The sequence below is a fragment of the Meriones unguiculatus genome, chromosome 8 (assembly GCF_030254825.1).
Source record: "Meriones unguiculatus strain TT.TT164.6M chromosome 8, Bangor_MerUng_6.1, whole genome shotgun sequence".
Taxonomy (NCBI): Eukaryota; Metazoa; Chordata; class Mammalia; order Rodentia; family Muridae; genus Meriones; species Meriones unguiculatus.
In genome coordinates, this window is record NC_083356.1 from 61914561 (window position 1) to 61936469 (window position 21909).

At 36.6% G+C, this 21909-nt stretch overlaps 1 protein-coding gene across 42 annotated transcripts in view; it reads right to left on the reverse strand.

Annotated features, from left to right (window-relative positions):
* Positions 1–21909, reverse strand: part of Rims2 (regulating synaptic membrane exocytosis 2) — a 522675-nt gene that overhangs the window by 315024 nt on the left and 185742 nt on the right. For 3 of the 42 annotated variants that reach the window (XM_060389548.1, XM_060389549.1, XM_060389556.1), the window contains exon 1: positions 4962–5716. The exons of 27 other annotated variants lie outside the window; for them this stretch is intronic. In XM_060389548.1, coding sequence (XP_060245531.1) covers positions 4962–5083 — 122 coding nt within the window. In that variant the 5' untranslated portion in view covers positions 5084–5716. Of the gene's footprint in view, positions 1–4961; positions 5734–21909 lie in introns of those variants that run through there. 12 more of the 42 variants (XM_060389558.1, XM_060389554.1, XM_060389551.1 and 9 more) reach the window with 10 other exon arrangements.

Genomic DNA, 21909 nt, shown 5'->3' on the forward strand with positions numbered 1-21909 from the left:
CCATCTCCTTAGATGCCAAAAAAGCATTTGACAAAATCCAACACCCTTTCAGGTTTAAAGTCTTGGAGAGATCAGGTATACAAGGGACATACCTAAACATAGTAAAGGCAATATACTGCAATCCTATAGCCAACATCAAACCAAACGGAAAGAAACTTAAATCAATCCCACTGAAATCAGAGACAAGACAAGGCTGCCTATTTTTTATACCTCAACATAATTCTTGTGCTTCATTTCTAAAGTAGACGGTTCAAGTTACACTCTTAAGAAAGTGCCCCCTCTATAAAAGTGTGGCCTTAGAATCACTGAGCAAAAGTATAGAGTGTTCACATTAAATATCACTGGAACTACAAGGTCCCTTTAGGAAATGCTCACCCAAGTTTGAGGAAAATGTAAAAGTTCACAAACTTCCGAATCAAAATTCAAATTATATATGCCTTCAAGGACTGACCTACTTGAGGGCATAAACTTTTGTGGGTAATTTACAACTGGACAGACAGACATCCAAAAACTACAGCAGACAAGAAACAAGTGTTTTACTTACTATGCAATAAATAGTACCAATATCTGTAAGGTTGCTAATATTTAGATTAATCTTGAATATTGTTTATCATCATATGAAAGTTGATGAGAAAAATTATAATGAGTATTAACTTATCAGTTATCACCAAAAGCAGCTGCTTTTTAAAAGTTAGGTCATTGAAGAAATAACTTAAATACAACCAGTATAATTATTAAGCATCTATATTAATTATGATATACAATCAAGAACCATAATAAATATTCTAGAAAAAATGTTAGTGATGTGCATATCTGCATCAAGTCATTCTTCTCAGAAATCAAACAGATAATCATCGATGACTATAATAACAATTACATACATACTTAATAAAGTTTAACCATGTACATAAATTGTGTCAACTGATAACTCAATGCAGTACAAGCTATAATAGACATATAGTTTCTGGAATCTAAACATATTTTATTTTGCTTTGAAAGCCAGGATCAAATAGATTTCATGACGAATTTAATTCTTCATGCCTCCTAACATAGACAATCCAGAAAGTACACTGCTGAAGTGGAAAGTCATTACGATGTGATCATGCCAAACCCAAACACTGTACACACTGCAGACTGTATCGTTCAGCTCTGAAAGGAAAGCTGCTCTCTCGATGTCACAGTAATCATTAGTGTGCAGGCATGAATAACAAGTGCTTGTGCCAAAATTTAGGAACACAAATTAGTGGCTTCATAATAAACCAAAGCAATAGTAAATGGTCTGTAAAGGATTAAGCACTTCTGACCAAAAGTACTACCAGCCTAAATAAACATTTATTTTCTAAAATCATGCATTGTATATAAAATATTGATGCTTGGAATTGTTGTAATGTTTCAAAAGAAATAATGTGCTTACATTAGTTAAATTGATATTTATAATTTATTTTTGATAAGTGGTGGTCCTATTATTTACTACCAAATCAACACTTCTGAGAGAGAAAAGTAACAGTAATTCTAATCATGATGACAGTAGGCATAAGTTCAGTCTACTCCAGGCAAAGCAGACCATGAAGTTCCTGTCCTTATTACCAGAAATTCCAATAAAAACAAGTCCTTACCCAAGTGGTTTTTGTTTTTGTTTTTGAAATATTGTTTTAAGAATGAAATTCTGCATATCCCATGGTCCATCTTGTACAAGGAAGAGAAAAATATTTATAGCATATTTTCTGAATAAACTCCAGTTTTATGGTATCCCTCTGTGTCACACATTTAATGACCAAAAAATAACCGCATCTAAAAGAAAATATAGATTTCTTCACTGTATGACAAAGCTAAAAGCAGAGAATAATATAAAGCATATCAAGTAAACTCCTATATAAATTTTATTGCAAACAAGCCATTGTTATTATGTTCATTTGATTGCTGCCCAAAGCAGGTATTAACTCATTGGGTGTCCTCTGCAGAGAATCCAAACATATACAACCTTGCTTCCAAAGCCAGGATGACAAAAATTAAAAATTAGATTTCATGACGAATTCAGTGCTTGAGGACTTGTGTACTGGTGATAATAGGTAATCAGCTGTGTATCCTGCCTAAATAACTAAATTTGAGAGAAAATAAGCTTACAATGAGACTCGACAACAAGAATTTAAAGTAGCATTTCATGAAAACCTATCAGATGGATTTACTAGGACCCGGGCACCTTCTGTCTCCCGGCTGGATCACTGGCTGTTGCGCGGGAGCTGCAGAACAGCAGAGCATGTCATTCCTCCTCTAAAGGCTGAAACATAATGGTCACACTGTAGGGTAGCCAAACAAAAACTAGACTAAACAGGCTAATAATTTCGTTAGTAAAGATCTTTGAGCCATAAACTAATAAAATAGTTTATCAATCCATATTAATCTCTAGTTCAATGATTTACAATGTGCACAATAGTATTGGCATACACACAATCTTTCCTTCTTTGACAAGTTGAACTTGGCAACGACAGAGCACATTAAAAGAGTTTCAGCCTTCCACCTTTTATTGCCAATATGGCATAGAAATCAACTTCCCTGCCACTAAAGCCTGATAAAGTTCAGTTACACACTTGAAAATATGATTGGTTACCTAAGAAAAGACTTAATTTCAAAAGAGCTTGATAGAGTACCCTTTAAATAATGGATTTTCCACAAGTGATGGATACTACTCTACTACTTTCTCCTAAAAAGCAACTCAGGGTAAAATTACTTGGCCAAATCTACCATGTACTTCTCCAAGGATCATAACTAATATCTCAGCATGAATATTGACTATTCCATCCAACTAATCTAAACAAAACCTTACTACATAATAAGCATAACAATCAAAACTGAAGTGAATTCTATAACTGAGAACCTCCACCCACCGGCACTCGGGCCAGAGAAAAGACTCCACTGTGAGCTGCATCTCCTGGTGACCATCAAGTTTTGAAGAAAAAAATTTTAATTATATATGGGGTTTTGTTCTTGTCCAGGCACTAGTATTCCTTTTTAAAGAGAATTTAAGCAGAATATTTAAAAAAAAAAAACTTCAATGATTCATTTATCTAATCTAAACACAAAATATAACCCAAAATTTTAAATGTGTTAACATAAATTGGGAATTCGCATTCTTATTTTACACTCTCTCTACTTCCAAAATGAATATTTGCACAAAGTTTTACTTGATCATAAAAATATATCAAGTAGCTGATTATTTCTGAAGATTAGTACAGCGATTTATAAAATAACATCACATTATTTTAAGAATAAGATATTAAGAATATATAAAGGCATGATTTGTTTTCTAAAGCAGAATAAATTCATTACTTATTAGTATATTCAGAAAAGATTAAACAAGACTGGTTTATGAAAGCATTAGAAATTTCAAAACTTACTGTTTAATTTTACCAAAATAAAATACCAGAATTTAATAAGGGCATGGAAATTATAAACATGTCAACAACAAAACAAATATAAGGCCAGAGCAATAGCAGAGTAACAGGGATGCCCTGCCAACACTTCCTTAAAGCCTGTGCCTCACTATGCTACCAGAACATAGCTCCTACAGTTGCATGTGCCAAGGCGCACAGAAACTCTTCATGTCAGAGAAACAAATAAAAACAAAGGTGAGTGCTCATTCTAAAACTCTGGCAGCTTGACCATGGAGATTTGGAGAAAGCCACATGCTATTTTTAAGATAACAAATAGACATAATTTTACAATAAATTAAAGAGATATGTTGCTAAGTAAGAAAATAATATCTTAAAATATAAAGAGCCTATTACAGAATAGCCCAGCACTTCACACACTCCTTAGATTAATCTGAAAGTAAAAATTGAAAAAATAGTCCATTCACTAAGAAAAAAAAATCTCTATATAGAAAAAGGTCATAAATGTATTGGTACCACAAAAAAATTTTTATATGACAATAAATGTTAAGGGTCTCCTTTTTACTTGCTATATTAAGATACATATTGTATAATGAGGATAATTTTTCATCTTAAAATAGGCTGCCTCACAGTATTCACGATCCTAAAAGGAGCAGAGCAACAAAACCATTCAATATTCTAAGCACTATTAGTCCCCTGTCCATTTCTAGAAAATTTCAGGGCATTTTTGTGCTACAAGAGTATCTGCCTCAGTCCTTCCCCATGTATATTTGCTTAAATGGGGTATTTGGTTTTTTTTCAGTTACTGAAATAAAACAGGAGAGATTCTCAAAAGCTGAACAACCCTAAATGAGGAAAGAACCTAGTGATAAAACTGCATTTTAAAGCTCTCCTCTTCGGAATTCCTTTTAGTATAAGCCAGACAGACCAACCAGAACATATGTTCATAACACAACCTTCACCATGCCAAAAAAAAAAACAAAAAAAACCAAAAAAAAAAAAAACAATTCAGTTGAAAGGGCAATACAGATTCACAAGAACCCTCCTAAAGTAGCCGACCTAACACAGAGCCTGCAGTTCCACAGCACAGCTTATTTAAGAGCTTTATTGATCTTCCCTGCATAGAGAAATGTCTAGTCCAGAAATTCTCTTCTGCATGTTTTACAAGAACATGCATGATTGCTAATTCACATTTTCCAACAAATCACACATGATTATATAGTCCCATGCTTATATATGCAATGCAATCACTATTGTGATTTCAGGAAAAACAACTGTCAGGCATTTTAAGTTAATCATTTTATTTATTAGGAAAGAGACGGTGAAAGAGCCTGATATCTGTATTATGTTTCAGAGGTCAATCTACTTACATTTAATATGTCTTATATGCACTAAAAATAAAGAGATTTTTCCTTCTTAAAAATCAAACTTTAAATGCTAAGTTACATGCTATGTTTGTTTAAAAAAATAGCACCCATATTTTTCTAATGCCCCAAGGCAAACAATGTCATAGACATCCAAGATTACTACTCTGAAATAATATTAGAAAAAATATAATTTAGCTTTACTCACCTTGCATTGTTCAGCGTTTGTCCAAAAAGCTCATTCTGTAAAATATTTGGTGGGGATGAAAAAACCCCATGGAAATGAGATAAAACAGAATTGCAGACCTGGCGCAATGTCTCAAATTGCATTTTCTTTCCTTTTATCCTCCTATTTTTCCTTACCACCTGTCTTTAAAAGTCATCTATTTGCAGACACCATCAAATAAAAACATGCCAATCAAGTTCCATATTTCTCCTGAGCTCTGTAAAAGCAGTGCTTAGACGAGCAGAGGTTGGTAGCTAATTGTACAGTCATTATTCTCCTAAGTCAGTCGTAGAAGACTCAGCACTCGTGCAGCTTTCGGCTTTCTCCTGACTGTAGCAAGAACTCTAAACAGCAGTAAGCTTTTGGGGCATTCCCAGCTCAAGTGTGAGGCCGAGCTGCTTTCATGTTTCTACTCACATTTCTCTAAGCCTATTAAATGCACGCAATGAATACATGCTGTCGTCAGGAGTTTCTGCACATCTGGCTGCCAGCAATAAAACCTCAAAGTAATAAAAATGGGACAAGGTGTCTTCTCAATGCTGCTACTCGGAAGGAAAAGAAATTGTGCATTTTTTTCCAGCCTCTTTCTCTTTTCTGAAAAATGAATGACTCCAGACACAGAATGTATCTTTTCAAGCTACTGCATAGGACCGAAACACTAAAAATAAGTGCTCTGTTCTCCTTTCAGCATCACGAAGAAATAAAAATATGACAGACAACAGGCTTCCACCACCTACAGCTCTAATGCTATCCTTCTTTGGTGTGGTACATTTGGAAAACGTGGAAAATGTGAATAATGTTCATTCTGGTCTCTTTCTAAAGGCCATATATAGTGACTATATGGTGGGTTATGTAATTATTAAAATATTTTACCATCTCAATTAAAGTCCAACTAAATGGTACATATTACATAAAATTTTCCCATAAATTAAAAATAAGTAATCATGACCATATACTTTATCAATCATTCTTAAAGCATCATTATTTCAGTCATGGTAGTCACAGCATTTTGGTAAGAGGCTCTTTCTTGAAGGTTCTAACAATGATCTTGGAACACCCTCCTATGTGTATCCATCTTCTACAATTAACTCTGTCTCAGATAAAATTCTAGGTCATTCTACATATGGGGCCATTAATCTAAGATGTCCACTCACAGGTTTGACCTAAACTAAGAATGCCCTTATTTTGATGTCATTATTGCATATTTTATGGGTGACAATCAATCTATTTGCCAAGTACACACATGGCCATTCATAAAGTTTATTTTCAGTTGTAAGGGGCTTCTACATATTTTCATTATCTAGAAAATAATATATATGCTACTATTTTACACAGAATGGAAACTAGAGTTTTAGCAAAGATTATAAAAACGTATTTGAGATGAGTCTTTGTTTTGTCCATTTCATGTGTTCCCGCCTGTTTTCTATATATTTGCACAGTTATTAGCACACATGCAAAACTTACTATAAACAAGCAACTCTCTACTGATGAGCAGAAAAAAAACATTACCCTGAGACCTAACCACATCTCCAAATTTTAAACATGGTAACTTTAAGTGTCTTTCTTCCATTAATCTCCATCAGAAGAAACCCTACTTGCTTTGCGTTTTTAGGCCTCTGTTCATAAGTTGATCATTTTCACCTTAAAATAATCACCTTTTTACAAATAGAAGCACATGAGCGTGCACACACACAAGACACACACACATTTTCAAGACAGGGTTTCATAGCCTTGGTTTCTGTGGACTCATTTTTGTAGACCAGGCTGGCCTTGAACTCCCAGAGATCCACCAGCCTCTGCCTCCCTGAGTGCAGGGATTACAGGAGTGTGTCACCACACCTAGCTGAAGCATATATTTTTAAGATTCTTATTTTTTACTTAATCTCATGGCTAGCATTGTCTGTGATAAAGAAAATTATAAATAATCAAAGACCTTTTGAAACAAGTCTGCTAATTTATGTGACTACAGAACAAAATGTTTTATTGTTTAAAATTGTTTCTTCTGTGTCTCAAAACTAGATCCAAAGGGAGGCCATAATAAGAGTTTGCAAAATGACTTAAGCATCAGAGATATCACTGAAAGTAATCTTAGGATAGCAACTCAGAGATCAGTATCATACTCTCTCTATACAACACACATAACACTGAGCCTCCTGACCTGGCACTTCCAACCTCAACATCCCTTAGTAGAACCTCCAAACCTATCTCCTCATTGTAGCCATTCACTTCTCCTTACTAATTCTCAGGGAGTCACATAGCACAGGAAGAGTTCTGATTTAGAGTGTACCCTCCACTCCTTATGACCTCACTTAGTTTCTGCAGTACTAGAGAAAGTAAAATCCATATAGTTACCTGAAAAAGTTGAGTAAGTTTCATTCCTAACTCCATTAAATTGTGTCTTGTATTCAGTTTTAGTCATTTAGCAGAGTGACAAGTCAGATTCAGTGTTCAATAAACATTTGTTGAATAATAGATATTTGCATTTTATTAAATTATTAATTTATTTAGTTACATCCATTAATGGGATAGAACGTCACAAAAAGCCTTGATTTTCTGATACACACACACACACACACACACACACACACACACACACACTCTTTCCTTGCTTGTTTTCAACTTACCACATGGTACCATATCATGTCATAAAATTTGCAAAGAGAAGAACTACTAATGTTTGTAAACAAAAACACTGTTATTTAATGGATTTTGTAACTGCCGTGGTCTCAGGTGTTGCAAAGAATGCTAAAGATATTTGCCTCAAGTTTTTACTATATTGCAAGTTACCAAGCAACAGGAGAACAGAAAGTACAGAATCTATAGTTAAAGAGCTGGAGTTTAAGCACTAGCTGAATCATTAGCTATAATCCTTCAGGATGCTTATTTTATATATTTATCATATATTTATATGATTATTTTAAGTCAAAACTAGCACTGTCATTCATCTCCTGGAGCTATTATTTAATCAAAATATGTAATATGCATAATATATTTTATACTCTATAATACATAGTATTTATAAATCTCACTATAAACAACTTACAGACACAATTACTGATAAAAAATTTAACAGTTACATCAGGTATAATTTTTATCACATTTATTCATCAAAAACATTTATAGTTTTTTCATATATCTACATTGTCCTATCCATCAGATGGCAGTAGCAGATAATACTTATAATTACCCTTTTCCAGAAAACATAAATAAGAAATGGCTTATAACTAGGAATGGAACCTTCTCTATATCTTATCCAGGAGAACTGGGAGTTAGCATGACAATGATGAGGAGGTGGCCTTAGTTTCTCTTTCGCTGCAAAACCAGGGTCAGTAAGAGTTTCAATAGATTCAGAAATACTTAGAAATATTTGAAAGCAAAGACAACTGAAGTAAAGACATGAAAATGCCATCAACACCTAAAGTTCAATCCATGGGCAATAAAAATAATTACAAAAATAAAAACAAGGTATTTTTACCTATTAAATGGGCAAAATATTGACCAGGTGATCATAAAATAGGCAATGGTCTACTATACTTGTTAGTAGGAGCCTACATTGGTATAACATTTTTGAGGAATATTTAGTGATATTAGTGATAAGTATCAAAGACTTGAAAAGTGTTTAAAACAGTAAACAAAAACAGAACAATAAAAACCAAAACGTTAAAATTACCTCAGGATATAACATTTTTTTCCTTCAGGAAAAGGCAAACTCTCAAGAGTTCGTACAAACAACCCTTTGATTACAATGTAATTATTAAGCCTTAAGAACGGGCCTGTAAATGAAAAGTGTAATTAATAATAAAAAAATATTAAAAAAATTAAAAAAAGAACGGGCCTGTAAGTGTATCTTAAGTAAATCTATACCGCCTTTCTAATTTCCTTCTGTCTAGCAAGGAGTGCCCGTTAGCAACAGTAGCCCTTTTCAACAACAGAATTCTGAAATCCTATAATAATGGAACTTAATTGTTATTATGAAACATTTAAATAAGAAGAAAACCAAACTTGACCCTAACTTTTATATATTATCTTCAAAAATATCAGAAGTACAAACTGAAGGTCACTTACATGTTTTGGTTTATAAACACCCATTGGATGCTAGTTAAATGTTAAGAAAACTAGCATAAACTCAAAATGAAAGAGTCAAAATTTGGGAAAGTTTCTTATCTATGAGGCACCATTACTCAAGACGTAGTTAGATTATGTTATTTTAAAGATGTGTATGTTTAGCTTTAATTTTTCTTTTACATGTGTATGTACGCTTACAACTATGAACTCATAGAAGAGGACCTGAAGAAGTCAGTTCTCTCATCTCACTGTGTGGTGTCCAGTGACTGAACTGGAGTCATCAAGCTTGGCCGCAAACGTCCTTACCCACTGAGCCATGTCACCAGCTCTACTACTTTGCTTTTCTTAGACAGGATCCCAGCCCATAACAAAGGCAAAACTCATAACCTAGGCTCACTACATAAAAGCCCAGGATGGCCCAAAATATAGTATCTTGCTGCCTTAGTCTCCTAAGTAGAAAACAAAAGCATGAGCCATAACATCTAGCTCACTTTTAATTTTTAAGAGTAACAAAGTAGGGCCAATGGAATGGCTCAAAGAGAAAAGGCAAAGTGTGAAGCCTGACAACTTGGATAAAATTGTCCTGTGACCGTCATTCACAAACCGTGGCATGTACACATCTGTACTCACACATGAACAACATATATATATATATATATATATACAAACACATAGAAATAAATGAATGTAAACAAAAGTGTTAAATGTTTCTATTGAAATACTTTTTACCTGCAAATAACTAAGCTTGTATCTAACCACAGCTAATGGATTACAGAAATTGTGATGACATAAATATGTGAAGTCATGCCAAAAATCTAGAAGTGCTAACAGAGCTTTTCATTTCTTAAAATATACAGCTGTATGCATAACTCTCATATCTATATATGTTATATGTATGTATGTATGTATATATATATATGTTTAACGATATTAATTTCCTTAAAGCTTTCAGCAACATGAGCATATACTTTTTTTCACAGAATGCAAGAATACAGCTATTGAGGCCAACCAAATATCACTTCTCAAATGAGAGCATTCAAAGTAATACCTAAAGAATCTACCTAGGTCTCTGCCCACCAGGGTATCAAAGGAGAGGCTGAGACTCATAGCCAAACTTTGGGCAGAATTCAGGAAACTTTATGGAAATAGAGGGCAATAAAAAGACCTGGAGGGGACAGGAACTTCACAAGGAGACCAACAGAGCCAAAATTCTGGGCCCACGGAGTCCTGCAGAAACCGATACTCCAACCAACGACCATGAATGGAGAGGACCTAAACCCTCTGCTCAGAGGAAGCCATAGGCTGCTCAGCATCCAAGTGTGTTCCCTAGTTAGGGGATCAGAGGCTGTCTCTGACATAAACTCAGGTTCTTTGATCACCTCCCCCTGGTGGGTACAGCCTTGCCAGGCCACAGAGGAAGAGGATGCAGCTAGCCCTTTTGAGACCTTACAGGCTAGGGTCTGATAGAAGGGACGGTGATCCTCCCCTATCAGTGGACTAGGGGAGCGACACTGGGAGAGAAGAGGGAAGGTGGGTTGGACTAGGAAGAGACAATGGAGGGGGCTACAGTGAGAAACAAAGTGAATAAATTATAATAAAGAAATAATTAATTTTTTTAAAAAATCTACCTCGAAGGAAGACAGTGAGTATTCAGAAATGATAACCATGTATGTCCAATGTTACCACTGCTAGCTCCAACCATAACCAACAAGGAAACCATTAGTAGCAACACCACAATCTCAAGAATCCATCTGAAGTGAAGCAGATCCAGTTCAATGGCTTGAGTTACATTTTCCAAACACAATGTAAGGAATGTTTACAGCCTTGAGCCTCCAGAGACTCCACTGAGATTGCAAAGTGATTTCCAAAGGCACTTTGCCACCTAGTAATTCCCAAGCTTACCTAAATTCATCAGGAAATAATATTGACTGAACTTTGTTATTACGTGAAAATAACAATAGTTATTGCACAACTAAAACATATTTCATCAAAATATAAGAAAAATGACATCTATAATAATATTGGCCTAAAGTGCTCTTATCTATAATTCCTTTTCAAGCAATTTTTCCACCTGTTACATTATTAAAAAAAAAAGAATGCTATATTATATGTCTATATGAGTGAGTATATACCGTGTGCGTCTTTCTGCTTCTGGGATAGCCCACTCAGGATGATCTTTTCCAGTTTCCACAATTTACCTACAAATTTCATGATTTCCTTGTTTTTTATTGCTGAGTAATATTCCATTGTGTAGATACACCACAATTTGTGCATCCATTCCTCTACATATAAGATAGGATAAACCTACTAAAATCTTTACACCTGAAGAAACTAATCAAGAGGGAGGACTCTGGCTAAAATGCTCAATCCCTATCCAGAAAGGCAAAGAGGATGGACATCAGAAGAAGGAGAAAAGAGGGAGTAAGTCAGGAGCCTGCCACCTCTGAAAGGCTCTGCCCTGCAGACTATCAATGCAGATGCTGAGACTTATGGGCAACCTTTGGGCAGAGTGCAAGGAATCTTAGGAAAGAAGTGGGAAATAGTAAGATCTGGAGTGGACAGGAACTTCACAAGGAGAGCAACAGAACCAAAAAATCTGAGCACAGGGGTCTTTCCTGAGACTGATACTCCAACCAAGGACCATGCATGGAGATAACCTAAGACCCCTGCACAGATGTAGCCCATGGCAGTTCAGTATCCAAGTGGGTTCCATTGTAATAGGAACAGGGACTATCTCTGACAGGAACTGATTGGCCTGCTCTTTAATTACCTCCCCCTGAGGGGGAAGCAGCATTACCAGGCCACAGAAGAAGACACTGCAGCCACTCCTGATGAGACCTAATTGACTAAGCTCAGAAGGAAGGAAAAGAAGTCCTCCCCTATCAGTGGACTTGGGGACAGCCATGCGTGCAGAGGGTGGAGGAAGGGAGGGATTGGAACAGAAGGAGGGAGGGAACCACAGGGGGGATACAAAGTGAATAAAGTGTAATTAATAAAGAATAATATATATATATTTAAAAAATGAATTTAAAAAGTCATATATCATAAAAAAAAGAATGGAGGTTCTTTATTCCCCATAGGTAATTTTATTCCATGAGTACAAATTTAGATACAGCATGAGACAGGTTACAAAAAAATGTATCTTAAAACACCAGAATATGTTTTTGCTTCATTCTAGTAATTATCTCACTGTTTATATGAATAGTCAGAGCATACTGTTGTAGATACACACAATTTTTTTTTTTTCGCTTTATTGTTGTATAAAATAATAGGTTTCATTGTGAAATTTTCAAGCATGTATGCAGCATACTTTAATCATAGTCACTCCCATGTTTGATACTTTATTTCTTCTAAAAAGAACATCAACTAGTTTCTATGATAGAAGTTATCTACATAAAATATAAGAATAAATTTTAACACTACAGCCTTCTATTTTCAAATTAAGTTGCACATTACGGAACATAGAATAAATTTTTAACTTTGTCATTTATATAAGACATTCAATTCAATATGTATAAAAAGTAACAAACAGCTTGTCTGCCCCTGGCTGAGGGCAAGTGGGAAAGAGAGACTTAGACCTTAACTGTGGTCCACTGCTAGGATGTGTCTTCTGTTATCTTTCCTGCCCATTGTCGTGGTCTGTCTACAAAGCTGCAGTGGCCAGTGTAGAACTATGTAAGAATCATTAAGAAGGTAAAGCAAGCAGTCAGTCTTCAAAATTCCTCAGACAGAATGCTAACTGAGCAACAGCTTGAGAAGAGGAGGAAGAGCTGTTCAGCTGAATTGTATGCATGTGAGTCTTTAAAAGGTAGATGAGAGCAGCCCTAGTGGCACATGCCTTTAACACTTACACACAACTCCCATGTCGTGTTCTTCCAGCAGCTTCCTACAGAAGCTCTCAAATGACCCATAAGTTGATGTTACAGCTTTTAAGTGTCCCCAGAATTTATAAAAGACAAGATGTTGCAAAAATGAGTAAAAGACTAATTTAAGTCCTTGTCATAAACACAGATCCCAAATCACACAATTTTCTGAAAAAGTAAAACACTAAAGCACCAACTATATGTCAAGGTTTTCAATTGTGTCAAATAACTCGCACACATTTTACATACACGTGTATATGTCACAGAAATAACAGTTGTTTTGCTTCAAAAGTAGACTCCCTATACTCTGTATTACTACCACTTTGAGTCTATAAAAAAAGCTGTCATACATTTTTCTAATAAGGAAAACATACATAATTCTAATAAGGAAAACAATATTTAAGAAATGGACAAAAAATGTCTACACGTAAATATATTAAAAGAAAAAGGAAATGAAAACAGAGCAAATGCAAAGGGTTGCTGCAGCAGTAGGGAGGGGAAATCACACTAAAGTTTAATTTTCCAGTTCAGGCACTGTGTAATTAGGTAAGCACAGTAAGAACAACTCTACAGATAACCTTCAAACCACCCTCGAAAGACTTTCATCCCACACGGAGTTCCAAGTTCCTCAATCTCCCTAAATGTATCACATATGTATAAGCAACTACTGGATATATATCTCAAACAGAAAAAATGGTGGATTATAGATAATAATAAGCTTGGTTCTCTATACCATTTATTTTTTACTGTCTTACTGTGGGAAAAAAAACTAGAATGTTCAAAATTACTAAGGAAATCTATACAATTCTAAATTAATTTTAGCATTCCAAGTCTTAGGACAAGAACAATCTATTATATAGTAAACTTGTTATGTTTTAAATCTGGATATGCACAAGACTAATTCATTCAATTTATTCTCCAGAATTCCCAAAGTTAAAAATGATTACACAAGATTAAAACAGAAAACATAGCACACTGGTCACAGCACATGGAGAAATCAAGTTAGTACTAGCTAGAATGCCGGCTAGCTTTGATAGTTCTACAGAGTGCTCTGCAGAACTGACAGTCAGGGAGCAGGGGTCACCAGCAGGCGTGGGCAGCTGTGAACCCTGTAAGCTAAAATGATGAGCATGATATGGTCGTGGATGCAAACAATGGCTATGGACATAGCCAAGTCCTTTCTAACTAGGTTTAAACCCCGTTCCCCAAGAGAAAATGTGTGCTTGAGGTTGTAACTCTAGTCAAGAACCCATGGCAGAAAAATTTCTAGGCTCTAGAAGTGAATGTACTGGTACTACTTTGCCAAACATGGTGAGAAAGTGCTCTCTGAACTCATCAGAGAAGCTTCTTTGTGTGGTGGTTTGTAGTTGACACAGGAACTAGCAACTGGTAAAGTGCAGAGACTGTTTCTGCTGCGTGCTCAGCGTCAATGGAGCATACATACGCTACTCCCTCCTTCAAGGCCCATTGGGCATCTTAGGAGATCACAGATGAGCAGAGTGAAACAGTGTCTTCTGGATACCATAAGGCTGGAGCACTCGTGAACTCAGCAGCTCCAGCTCCCTGTCCAGTACCGAAGCAGTCAAGATTACAGCTATGAGCAAGGAGGAGCTACTGTTGTTTTGTTTGTTTTTGCCTTGTTTTGCTTTATTTATTTAGCTTTATTTCCAAGTTAAATTTTATCCGCAGAAAGCCCAAGGAAGCATTATTAAACAAGTAGATATGAATGATATTCTGCACATGAAAAGATTCAGGTAGGAAGATCAGACTACTGGGCAGGGCCCCATACACATAAGCATATGAGTGGAAAAATTATATTTGGAGGGGTTTGTTTGTTTGGTTGGTTGGTTTAGGTTTTCGTTTTTCATTTAAAGAAAGGATATGAAGCTGGGATTAATATTATGAAGATTATTGATATTATTCAGTCTTCATACAATTTACCTTGAAAAACTGAAGTCTACTACCAATCTTTTGTAAGTGCTTAAATATTTCCTACCCAATCCCATATTTTAAGAATTATAGATGGTTGTAGGAACTATGCCCTTGAGTAGATAAAGTGGGTACATTCTATATCTAAGTTAAAGAAAGACTGCTTATGCTAGTCATAAGAAGAAAGGTAGAAAATGAGGCAGGTGTCTCAGACTGATTACTATAAAGTAGACAAATGTTTGACCATGACGCTAAATTCATGTGACAAATTGGTAAAAACTGAAATTACTGGATTACTGAAGAATTTCTGAAATAAGAAAGTTTATCTTCATTGAAAGTTTTGGTGCCAATTCCCTGCTTGTGTTTGTTTGCTTGCTTTAACTCTGTGTGGCACACAGGCCAGCCTGAGAGCAGAAAAGAACACTATCGCCCTCGATACTAAAGGAGAAAAGCCTACTGGCTGCATCCTTGGTTTTGTCCTTCCTGCCCTTAATTTTGCCAACCAATTCCTTAGGCTTGTGTCAGCACAATGGCTAATAATAATAATAATAGAGTACTGAGGAAATTCCTGGAAATCCACTGTTTATTTTATTCATAATTCTGTACTCAACAGTTTCTACACTTGCCTTATCTCAGGATGACAGCCTGACTTACTAGTAGCCATTATCTGACCAATAGCAGGACTGTTTTACTGAAAGCACTGAAAGAGACAATGTAAGGCAGACATGATGAGGGACCCCACAAGTTAGTATACAGCATTAAAAATGCCCCCCCAAAAAAGGTGCGCTGTAAGCAATAGACCCATGGCTCATCATTCAGAGCATTCAGACTACCAGCCAAGACATCTACTAAATATTTGTAAAGGAGTCTATGAACAAACATATAAATACCAGTTAAGAACACATGAACACTAGGGAAGGAAAAAAAAAAAAAAACTACTTCAATTATGGTGTTAAAGTAGTACTTCTCAACCTGTGGGCCATGACCCTTTTAGGGATATAATGACCCTTTCCCAGGAGTTGCATATCAGATATCCTGCATATCAGATATTCATATTACAATTCACAACAGTAGCAAAACAATACAGTTATGAAGCAGCAACAAATTTTATGGGTGGGGTCACTCCAACATGAAACACTGTATTAAAGGGCCCCTCCACATCAGAAAGGTAGACAGCCACTGTACTAGAGGAATATAGCAATAAAACTACCAACAACATACCCTGAGGTCCGTGCGCTACCAAGCCCTCATCAGACAACTTCTTCTTGCAGCTGATGGTAATTAACAAAGAGACCCTGAGCTGGACAATGTGCCCAGCGTGAGAGACATTAGAGCACTTAGCCCCTATCACCCCTCTCCACTCAGGGCTCAGACATCTATGTAGAAGAGGGAGATTGTAAGATCCAGAGGTGTGGATGAGGCCTCTCTTCCCAAAGGGGCTGACAGACATATGAACTCACAGCGACTGTGACAGTGCACACAAAACCTGCACAAGTTCATAACAGACAAAACCTAGGACGGAGAAGAGGAGCCGAACATGCTGTCCCTTGGCAAGAAGTTATTTGCAATTTATACCTGCTGTGAGAGAAGGAAACTAGTTTCCCGCAATGAAGTGACTCTGAGTATGTCACCCACGCTCCAGGACAGGAGCAGCTAGACAACACGACAGAGAAGCCACGGGTTTTGTCTTGTCTTGTCTTACTGGGTTTTTGTTTTTGTTTTTCTATTGGATGGTTTGTTTGATTTTATTTTTGGCTTTTGGTTTTGTCTTTTGAGAAGAGAGAGAGAGAACATGAACTTGGGTGAATAGTGAGATGGGGACAATATGGGACCAGCTGGAGTCAGGAAAAGCATATAATCAAAATGTATGAAAAACTTTTAATGAAAAAAACTGAAGACATTTAAATTTATTATAATAATTAACTTTTATGTTTTATAAGCAGGAGAAAACTGGGCAATCTAAAACACACATTAGTGTTCAAATTTGAATAGTCTCAAAAATGACCATTTTGGTATTAACATACAATTTTCTCAGCCATAGCTACAAGAAAGTGTGCTGCCAGTTAACAAAACTACCACTATTTGGGTAGCAAATTACCCTATCTTAATGTCTTTCTACCTTTCTTTTCCTTCACCTCTAATTTTACTAAGGCATTTATTTTCCTTAATACTATTACTATCAATACCGTATTTTGCAAGTGAATATTTGGTGCTTTAAAAAAATCTTAAGATAAAAATAAAAATACTTTCAGAAAAAGAAAATAGGGTTGAGGACAGCAGGAGAATGCAGTCCACAGGCATCAACTCAGCAGGGCTCCTGGGAGCTCACAGAGACAAGCCGCAGTCAGGGAGCCTGAGCTAGGTCCTCTGCATAGATGCTATGATTGTTAGTGTGAGGTTTTTGTAGAACTCCTAACAGTGAGAGTAGGGGTGTCTCTGACTCTTGAGTCTGCTCATGGGACCCTTTTCCTCCTACAGGGTTGCCTCACCTCGCCTTGACATGAGGGTTTGTTCCTAGGCGAACTGTGTCTTGTTATATTCAGTGGGTTCCCCTGCAGGCTGCTTTTTTCTGAAGGAAAACAGAAGGAAAGATCTGCGGGAGAAATGAGGTGGGGCCCAGACCAAGAGGAGTGAAGAAGGGGAAACTGTGGTCATGATGTATTGAAAACAAAAAATAAATACCACTCCTAGGCATATACCCAAAATTTGCTCAAGTACACAACAAGGACATTTGCTCAACCATGTTTATAGCAGCTTTATTTGTAATAGCCAGAACCTGCAAACAACCCAGATGTCCCTCAATGGAGGAATGGATACAGAAATTGTGGTATTTTTACACAATGGAATACTACTCAGCAATCAAAAATGAGGAAATCATGAAATTTGCAGGGAAATGGTGGGATCTAGAAAAGATCATTCTGAGTGAGGTATCCCAGAAGGAGAAAGACACACATGGTATATACTCACTCATATAGTCTTATAAGATATGATAAACATAATAAAATCTATACACTTAAAGAAGATAAACAAGAAAGAGGACCTGGGGCCACTTAGAAAGACAAATAGGAGGTGCACTGGACTAGGAGAAAACAAGTAACAGGACAGGAGCCTACCGCAGAGGGCCCCTGAAAGACTCTACCTAGCAGTGTATCAAAGCAGATACTAAGACTCATAACCAAACCTTTGGCAGAGTGCAGAGAATCATATGAAAGAAGGGGGAGTTAGTATGACGTGGAAAGGATAGGAGCTCCACAAGGACTAAATATCTCTGGGCACAGGGGTCTTTTCTGAGACTGACACTCTACCTAGAACCACTGCTCGGACGAAGCCTGTGGTAGCTCAGTAACCAATTGGTTTCCCATAGTAAGAAGAACAAGGACTATTTCTGACAGGAACTCAATGACTGGCTCTTTGACTTCCCCACCCCCCAAGGGAGGAGCAGTCCTGCTAGGCCACACAGAGGACTTTGCAGCCAGTCCTGAAGATACCTGATAAAACAGGGTCAGATGAAAGGGGAGGAGGTCCTCCCCAATCAGTGGACTTGGAAAGGGGCAGGGAGGAGATGAAGGAGGGAGGGAGTGTTTGGGAGGGAATGAGGGAGCGGGATACAGTTGAGATACAGAGTTAATAAATGTAACTAATAATAAAAATAAAATAAAATTTAAATGTCACCATGAAAATGGCTATCAATTATAATTGTGAACATTTAACTGAAAACCAATGACTTCAAAAGTCCTGTCAAGTCACAGTCCAAAAGAAGGAGCCAACAACTTCCCTAGACTTTGGATGGGAACAACAACAACAAAAATCAGACAGTAAATAAAAAAAGGAAAATCTCTACAAGACAAGACAAGGTGATTTTGATTGGATGTTTTTGTGTGGAAAATCAACAGTAACCAACATCTTGGAAACCATCCCAAATGTACCAACTGATATAAAAGTGAATTAAAAGAATGAAACCTATGTCTGAGATAGAGGTGAACATGGTCTGTGGGAAAGAAACTTCCAAACCTATCTTCTTCAGTGTCTCATGGCAATACTAGGAAACTCCTGAACTCCAGGTAGTGCGTATGCTAGGCAAGTACTACATCACGGAGCTACACCCTTGCCTTCCCTGTATTTCTATAAATTTCATCTTTTATAAGTCTTTCTAAGTTATCAAGTGGGCCCCAAAACTTGTAACCGACCTGCTTTAGCTAATTGCTGGCGAGGGTCCTGCTTATCGCTGTCATTTTAAAAGAAAAAAATGGAAAAGGAGTGCTGGGACAGCGTCCAGCTACTACACCTTCTGAGAGCCAAACTACAGCACTAGCTGCACAGTCGAGAAAGAATAAGTAACCTGGACAAGCCATATCCATTTAATTAAATTCATGGCTTAAAAGAAAGCACTTCTATATGAACTCTGAAAAGCAGTAAAGATAAAATATTATTTGGTAACTTGTCTTATAAGTCCAGAATTCCTCTGATGACAAAGCCAGTAACATTACAAAGTATATACAAATATCTCTTATAAACATAAAATTTTATATTCTCTGCATGCATGCCCCTCCCCAAGTCCACTGATAGGGGAGGTCTTCTTTTCCTTCCTTCTGATCCTAGCCAATTAGGTCTCATCAGGAGTGTTGCATTGTGGAATTGGGACAGGAGGAGGGAGGGAACCACAGGGGTATACAAAGTGAATAAAGTGTAATTAATAAAGAACAAAAAAAAGTCTCCACGGTGCAAAAATTTTTATATTCTCTAATAAAATGCTAGTAAAACAAATTAAAAAAATACATAAACAGAATATCACCATCAAAACCAAAAGAGGTATTCTATCCAGCAACACAAGGTTAGCACAGCTCTTCAAAATGATCTGGGTAATCCACAGACTAAGGATGGGAAAATATCATTTAAGAGAAGTAGAAGAAACATTTGTCAAAGCTCCACAGCTGTTCATTATTAAGTTCAGGAAACTAGCAATAGAAGTTCCTCAAAAGAGTAGAAGGTATTTATGAAAAATCTATAGCTAACATCATATTTGACTGTAACATCCTTGCATTTACATAAAGATTTCACACAAAGATATCACTTTCACCATTCTACTCAGTGATGTAATAAAGACACCTGATGATAAAAATGGGACTAAGAAAAGGAAATAAACTAAGGATCAGCAGGAGAGCGACAGGAGTGAAGACACGCAGTAAGGAAGTACCATGAAACCTATCAACTTATAAGCTGACTTCAAACCAATAATTAAAAAAAAAGAAAGATACATTTAAAAAAAGAATTAAGATACCTAAATGATACAATCATTTGTGTATAAAAAAAAATCAAGAAGTGAGAGATAAAAGGAGGAGAGAAAACTACAATGTGGTACTGTAACAAGGCAGATAACTAGACAAAAAAAGGATAAGAGTTCAAAAGTAGGTCAATGACCATGTTATCAACACAGCCAGGTGACCGGTAAGTTATCTAGTAGCCACTTCTTGGAGAAAAAAGGGCTTGCAATATGTAAAAGCTAAACTTGAATTCTTTACCGTATCTCCAGCAGACATGATGCCGGGCGGTAGTGGCACACGCCTTTGATCCCAACACTCAGGAGGCAGACACAGGTGGATCTTTGTGAGTTCTAGGCCAGCCTGGTCTACAAGGAGAGTCCAGGACACCCAAGCCATACAGAGAAACCTTGTCTTGGGGGGAAAAGAAGAAGAAGGAAAGGAAAGACAGGCATAATAAGAATGACACTATTGCTGAAGGCGCCACATACTTTGGGCACAGGACTTAAAAGATTCAAACTGGATCTGCCCTGAAAGCCTCCTTCCTGTATCTAGCTCTCAAAGTACCAGAAAGTGCTATTCAACTGCCAAGTAAGGAAGCAATCCTACTCAGCATTAATGATGAGATATCCCTAAATGTACAATAGTGGTATTCATATCTTGGAGGTAATAATGAACATCTGTCTAACTGGATATAAGGTCCATGCAACGGAATGGAAATCATGCCTCCTACTGGAAACTGAGCCAACTGCCTACTGCTAGTGAGTTCATGAATCTTAAGAACTCCTACACTACTTTACTAAACCCACATTAATTCTCTAAAACGCATTCTTATATCCACAGATAAGCGTAACTCTAACAGCTCATTAAAAAAGCTTCTCTTTACAGCAAAGAGAGACCATCACAGAAAACAGTAACTGGTTATAATGCAGACATCAACAGAATATGAGAAACCCAACTCCAGCAGATACATCTGCAAGGTAAATCCTGCACCTAAGGCTCAGGGAACATCCACAAAAGGGGGTATCAAGAAAGTCTGCAGTCAGACTGTGTCTCCTAGAAATTACAGGAAAACTACAGCCATGATATCTCAACAATGCCACTGCCTAAACAAGACCAAACAATGACAACACCAACAGACATGTTAATGAGAGGAAGAAAAGTCATGGGGGTATCCCCAGACCAAAAAAAGAAAAGAGAAAAAGAAAACAAAACAAAAAAAAAAAAAAAAAAAAAAAAAAAAAACACGCTACACACAATTAATGACTGCTAAGAGGGTGAGAATTAGTCTTTCCCAGAAATGAGATCCCTATTTGGTCAATAAAAAGTGGTCAGCCCTGAAATTGTATACTCACAAGCAATAATATATAGCAAGTTGTGTTTATGATGTGTATGTGAATAATAATCAAAGGAAAAAAAGCCATGGATTTGAGACGAAATGAGGAGAGTTGGAAAGGAAGGGTTGAGGAAGAAAGGAAAGAGGGGGTAATGGTACAGCTATATTTTAATTAAATAAAAAACATTTAGAAAGCTAAGAGTTGAAACTACAAAGTATTCTGGATTTTGAATGAAGAGTGACTTCTCAATCATAGCAAAGAAACAAAAAAATGAATCTGACTATCTCAAAATAACAATGCCTGGGCAACAAATAAACAGTGGGCAGAGATGATACACCGCTCATTTTCTCCACTTAGGCAAATTCACAGTAACAGCAAATCAAAGAGCTACTATGAAAAAGGTAAGATGCCTAGATTTAATGTAACCATAAAAGTGAAAATTACAACCAAATTTCTTGTACGGAGAGATTGTTCAGGG